The 6643-nt window shown below is 48.4% G+C and overlaps 1 protein-coding gene across 5 annotated transcripts in view; it reads left to right on the top strand.

The window, feature by feature from the left end:
* The first annotated feature begins 4449 nt into the window (after positions 1-4449).
* The window catches only part of Cenatac (centrosomal AT-AC splicing factor), a 6899-nt gene continuing 4705 nt past the window's right edge, over positions 4450-6643 (top strand). For all 5 annotated transcript variants that reach the window (XM_050156178.1, XM_050156177.1, XM_050156176.1 and 2 more), the window contains exons 1-3: positions 4450-4621; positions 4718-4881; positions 5284-5382. In XM_050156178.1, coding sequence (XP_050012135.1) covers positions 4502-4621; positions 4718-4881; positions 5284-5382 — 383 coding nt within the window. In that variant the 5' untranslated portion in view covers positions 4450-4501. The remainder of the gene's footprint in view (positions 4622-4717; positions 4882-5283; positions 5383-6643) is intronic.

Below are 6643 nucleotides of genomic sequence, written 5' to 3'. Positions count from 1 at the left end.
TGCAGGTAAAACATTAATACACACAAAATAAAATAGGAAGGAAGGAAGGGAGGAAGGAAGGAAGGAAGGAAGGAAGGAAGGAAGGAAGGAAGGAAGGAAATACTTTACTGGGTGGTGGTAGCATACACCTTTAATCCAGAGGCAGACAGATCTCAGTGAGTCCGAGGCCTGTCTGGTCTACAGAGGAGTTCTGGGACTGCCACTGCTAAAGAGAAACCCTGTCTCAAAAAACAGAGAGAGTACTACTGGGTGCTCCTTTTTTTTTTTTTTTTTTTCTTGCCTGTCCTGGACTCGCTGGCCTCTGCCTCCCGAGTGCGGAGATTAAAGGCATACACCACCACCGCCCAGCGACTGGGTGCTCTTCCAGAGGCCCCGGGTTCAATTCCCTCCACCAACTTGTGTGGCTCACACCATCTGTAACTCCAGGTCCAGGAGAACTGGTGCCCTGTTCCAGCCTCCAGGGTCACTAGGCTTGTACATAACGCACAGCATACATGCAGGCAAAACTCATACACACCTTAGGCTGGAGGTTCCCGGCAAGCACAGCACTGCCTCCCACCCCTCTCCAACAAAAACCTCCTAACCCAGCTCAGCCTGGGAACTTCATGGACCTCCTACTGTGTGACCCGGATCTTGCCTGGGAGTGACTAATCCCTAAATAAACTTGCCTTTTACTTTTTAATTCGGTTCACTTGGATTTATTGCAACCGCAGCAGAGAAGCAATTCACATAAAATAAAAACCAGAGGGCTGGAGAGATGGCTCAGAGGTTAAGAGCACTGACTGCTCTTCCAGAGGTCCTGAGTTCAATTCCCAGCAACCACATGGTTGCTTACAGCCATCTATAATGAGACCTGGCGCCCCCTTCTGGCTTGCAGGCACACGTGGAAGGAATGCTGTACACATAATATAATAAATAAATATTTAAAAAAAAATAAAAACCAGAAATTGAAAGCGGACATGACAGCTAACACAATCCCAGCATTCAAAGGCTGAAGCAGGAGGCCAGCTTCAGTTACAAAGCAAGATCTGGGTGAAGAGGGAGGGGTAAACACAGAGACAGAGAGAACACACTCAAGCTGGACTGATGGTTCAGTGGTTAAGCACACTTGCTGCCATGGTAGAAGACCCAGGTTCAGTTCTCAGAACCCTCTTGGTGACTCACAACCCTCTGTAGCTCCAGTTCCAGAGGATCCAATGTCTTTTTCTGGCCTCTGAGGGCACCGGTGGACACGTGGTAAACATCTTTCGTGTAGAGACAAAACACTCTCATGCCTAAAAATCAATAAATACTTTTAGGAGAGAGAGGGAAGCTTGACATGTCTGTAATTCTGGGAAGAAGCTGAGGGAAGAGATCACTGAATTTGAGGCCATGCTGGTTGTCTTAAAGGGGTTAGTGAGTGTGATAAGACTTTTCCTGGGGAGACACAACACACTCATCTTAAGATAGGGAGCCCACAACAGATCAAAGTGCAGATACCATCGAAGTCCAGCTTGGTGAATCAGAGTTTTATGGGGGTTACTTACAGGAATATGGGTGAAGGATTATTTTGGTTTTATTTTATTTATTGTTGTTGTTTTGCTTTGTTTTGTTTTTTTAAGACAGGGTTTCTCTATGTAGCCCTGGCTTTCATGGAACTCACTCTGTAGACCAGGCTGGCCTCGAACTCACAGAGATTCACCTGCTTCTCTCTGCCTCCTGAATGTTGGGATTTAAGGCGTGTGCCACCATGCATGGCAAGGGTGAAGGGTTACTTACAGGAATAGAAATGACTCGGACATCAGTATCACCAAAGCGCACCTCAGCATTAGAGACAGATCACAAATCTGGGAACCTGGAGCACATTGCACAGCCTGCTGAGAGAAATGGAGAGAAAAAAAAAATTCTGGGGTTGGTGAAGTTATCTCAGTGGTAGGTACTGGCATTGTTTATGTGAGGACCCTGGTTCCATTCCCGGAACCATGAGTGAATGAATTCACAGACACAACTATGGAAGGGTCACAAAATGGCTTGCATTCGTTCAGGAAACATTTGGGAGCTTGCTGTGTGCCCTATACGGCCGCTTCACTGCAATCACACTGCAGCTCAGACTTCAGAGCCTTCCAGGATGGAGAGAACAGAGGACATGGATATGGAAGGAAGTCAGTTCCAGACACAGGAAACTGGGGGACAGAGATGAGAGACGCTGAAGTGCACCGGAGCAACCGGACTAGTGAATATATTGCCTGGAAGAAAGATGGAGGCCAGTGGGCAGAAGGGGACGAGCCAAGGGAGTTGGGAATCACTTGGTAGGGAGCTCTGTATGAAGTGCTGGGGAGGCTGGGGCTTATTCTGAGGGCAATTTAGTCCTCAGTTACTAAACTAATCCGGAAAGTTGTTTTGGAGACTTCCTAAGGATGACTGCAGAGGGTAAATGAAGCAAAAAGAAACCAAATACTTGGAAACCCGTCAGATCTTACACAGTCGGTGGACAGAGTGACGCTCAGCTGCAATCCCAATATTTGAGAGTGGAGGCAGGATGGTCAGGAATTGAAGGTCATTCTCAGCAACCCGGCAAGACTGAGTTATGCTACCAGGTCCTGTTTTAAAAAATAAACACAAAACAAAACAAATTTTACCTGACTCCAAGCAAGAAAAGAAAGAATGTGAAAGCCAGGTGGTGGTGGCGCACACCTTTAATCCCAGCACTCAGGAGGCAGAGGCAGGTGGATCTCTGTGAGTTCCAGGACAGCCATGACTATTACACAGAGAAACCCTGTCTCGAAAAGAAAAAAAAAAAAAAAGGATGTGAAGGAGATATGCAGTGTGAACACAAATGGAGGCTGGTTTCAAGCCACTCAGGTGTCCGGTGGGTAAGACAGTTCATTGCAGAGTGGCTGTGGGACTGAGTTAAAGAGAGTGTGCCTTCTGGCTTTAGCTTGGTGGTTTCATTCCCTGGGAGATAGGTCACTGTTACTGTTACAGGAAGGGGAAAGATTTCACCAGTGCAAGTGTTGCAGCTCTGAAGGGAAAAGTAATTTGGCAGTCAGGAGCCAAGGAATACAACAAAGTCACTCTGCACAACAAACCTCACACAAGAGGTTCATTGGGAAAGGATACAAGATGGCGGCTGCCCCTGCTGCGTGAGAAGGCGGAGCCCTGAGCTGGAGGCCGGCTTTATATGGTGTGTGTGTGTGTGTGTGTGTGTGTGTGTGTGTGTGTGTGTGTGCTTTCCTTGGTGGCCCAATCTTCGGGGAAGCTCAGGGATTGGTGGGATTCTGTGGCTTTATCTCAGGGCAAGCTTAGGGTTGTTTTTTTTTTGTTTTTGTTTTTGTTTTTTTTCCCCTGTAAGGCTGAGCTGCCTGCTTTTCTAGGGGATTAGAAACAGCTATTTCAACCTAGAGTAATATTGGGTGGGGGGGTTACAGTCTGTTTCACAAACCTAGTTCAAGTGGGAAAGGTACACGTGGTGGTGGCGGCTAGCAGGCAAATACTTTCACAAACCAGACTGCAGAGCTCCAGGAAGCTCATAGTAACTGGGCAGACTGTGCAGTCTACTTTGAGCAGCTTTGGAAAAACGAGGAAACACGTTCCTAGTGTGGCATATGACATACGAGAATTCTTTTTTTTTCTCACCTTTTAAATTTATTTCTATTTGATGTTCGTTGGTGTTTGCCTGCATGTACGTCTGTGTGAGGGTGTCCTGGAACTGGAGTTACAGACGGATGTGAGCTGCCATGTGGGTGCTGGGAATATAACCAGAGTCTTCTAGAAGAGCAGTTGGTGCTCTTACCTGCTGAGTAAGAACCCCGACATACGAGAATTGTTGCGAGGTTGTTAACGAAGGACTCACTTTAAGCATTAGAGATCAAGGAATTAGACTACCAAGCCAATGCTGGGAGAAGTGGCTTACAAAGACTGTTCTACTTCGGAGCACTTTTAAAGATTAAGAAGTAATTACCACCAGAAAGTCAACACTCCTGTGTAACGGCTGTAACTAGATCACAATCACTTGGATCAAGTGTTCTCCGGCAGGCTTCAGGGAAACTGGATGCTGATGCTGACTCCGAAGCTAACACCTCTGCAGCCTTCCTCAGAGGTCCTCATTCTTCCCAGCCACATCTTTCTCACGTATAAAATAACAATAATGTCAAACTACAAATCGTCAACCTCAGTAGGGTCGTTAACACAAAGCTCGGGGACACAGTGTGCGCCCTGTGATAGTCCGAAGTCCTAACTGAAGTGGATCCTGTGCCGTGTATACACACGGAGTTCTTTCACAAGCCGCAGGACATATGGGTGCCACTGATTCTGCTTGGGTTTCTGCGTGCACGTGGGAGGGGCGAGGTAGTGAATAGCCTGCGCAGCCGCAGAACGAGTTGCAGTATCGCCTCGCCTACAACCTCTAGAGGGAGCCCAGAACTCCCGGGTTCGCCCCGCCCCGTCCCGCCCCGGGAAGGTCAGGGGTCAGTTGGTGGTGACAAACCGGCTGGTGGTGGAGGTGGTAGCGGGCCCTTGGTCGATGGCGCCACCGCAGCGATGCCCTCTGTGTCGCCAAACTTTCTTCTGTGGTCGCGGACACGTCTACAGCCGCAAGCACCAGCGGCAGTTGAAGGGGGCTCTGGAGCGGCTTTTACCGCAGGTGCGGAAGCGAGGCTTGGAGGAGGCCAGGGATGCGGGCCGGGCTCGAGGGCCCGCAGCTGTGGTTTCAGGGTCCTAGCTGGCTTCTGTCCTGCAGGTGGAAGCCGCCCGCAAGGCCGTCCGTGCCGCCCAGATAGAGCGCTATGTCCCCGAGCACGATCGGTGCTGTTGGTGTCCGTGCTGTGGCCGCGAAGTGCGAAAACACCTGAGCCACGGAAACCTGACAGTGCTGTACGGGGGTCTGCTGGAACATCTGGCCAGGTGACATCTGGGGAACACCCGCCTCCCCCGTACACACGCAGAGATGTCCACACGGTGGGAGGGAAAGTTGGAACTGAGGAGAGGAAGGTCGGTTTTGTGTCTTAATTGGGGTAGATGGATTGAATTACCTTGCCAAGCTTGCAGCTTAGGGGCTCTTAGCATCCACTACCGCCGCTTGTTAGAAAAGCCGCTTCCCTCCCTCTCTCCAACTCACTCTATTGGAGGAAAGGAATCCCGAGATTGAGATCTTGAAGAGGTTGGTAATAAATAATGTTCTTTTGTCTGCCTCTCTAAGGAAGCAGCCCAGATGCCAGTCTGCGTTACTTACCTAGTGCTCTGATAGCCTGTACTATTTTACTATCTTACTGCCTTGCTAAGATTACTCTTCCTCTCCTTTCTCAGCCCGGAGCATAAGAAAGCCACCAACAAATTCTGGTGGGAGAACAAGGCCAACGCTCAGATGAAAGAGAAGTTTCTGATCTCCCCCCAGGATTATGCGCGGTAAGTCACCAGGTGTAAGAGATGAAGTAGCAAAGTGAACACTCCAGGTGTTTGTCAGGCACAGAAACTGCTTCGAATTGGAAAGCTCCAAAGGAGCGCCTGTATCCAGGACTAGGGAAACTGAGAGTGGATTCTTGAGAGTTCAAAGCCAGCCTGGGCTATAGAATGAGACCTTGTCTCAAAATAAGGACACATTTGGGAAGTTCAGACTCAACTATGTTAGCGCACATTCATAGTTCCAATACCCAGCTGCATCAGGAGGGTCTCTCTCAACACACCCAAAGTAAGTAAAAGTTTGGGAAGTCCAGCAGCGACTTCATTGTTATCTAGTGTTTTCATAGCACTTTTTGTTAGTATGCTCCGCCAAGTTCTGCATTGAATGTGCACACGCACATGTGGTGCCTGGGTACTGTGCTTTAGGCCCAGTCTCCCTGCTGTTTGGAAGGCTGAGACAGGAGGATGGCTGCCTCAGAGGCTAGAAGAGGGCATCTGGTCCTCTGGAACTGGAGTCACAGATGGTTGTAAGCTGCTGTGTGTTTCTTCTTTAAACCTGGGTCTCTGAAGAGCAGCTAGTGCTTCCATCCTCTGAGCCATCTCCAGCCTCCTGCATAGGATCCTTGGATAGTGAATGAAGATACATAGAAACTTATTGAGGGCAATGATGAGTATATTCTTCCCTCCCTCCCTCCCTCCCTCCCTCCCCCCCTCCCTCCCTCCCTTCCTTCCTTCCTTCCTTCCTTCCTTCCTTCCTTTTTCTTTTAGGAGACAGTGTTTCTTTATGTAGTCCTGGAACTCACTCTGTAGATCAGGCTGGCCTTGAACTCACAGAGATCTGCCAAGTGCTGGGACTAAAGGCATGTGTCACCATGTTTGACTTACTCTTCTAAGTTAAAAAAAAAAAGGTGTAAAAGAGGATAGAAATGCAGCTTATAGGAAACCTATAATCCCACCAAGAAGGCTAAGACAGGAGGATTGCTTAGCCTTGCTTGTTTTGAGACAGGATCTCACTATATAATACATGCTGGCTTCGAATTTAAGCTCTTCTTGCCTCTACTTTTTCATGGTGGTATTAGTTAACACTTACTTTCATGTGTAGGAGTGTCTGACCTGTATTGTATGTATGTATGCTATGAACATGCAGTGCCCACAGAGACGATGTTAGATGCCCTAGAACTGGAGTTGCACAGTGGTGAGCTGCCACATAGGTACTAAAAACCCAAACCAGCCTTTTCTCCAGCCCTTGTTTTTTTTTTTTTTTTTT

The sequence above is a fragment of the Alexandromys fortis genome, unplaced genomic scaffold (genome assembly GCF_014885135.2).
Source record: "Alexandromys fortis isolate MF-2015 unplaced genomic scaffold, M_Fortis_MF-2015_v1.1 scaffold_89, whole genome shotgun sequence".
NCBI classification, from domain to species: domain Eukaryota; kingdom Metazoa; phylum Chordata; class Mammalia; order Rodentia; family Cricetidae; genus Alexandromys; species Alexandromys fortis.
The sequence above is the reverse complement of the archived record's forward strand: the minus strand, read 5'-3'. Positions and strand labels throughout refer to the sequence as shown.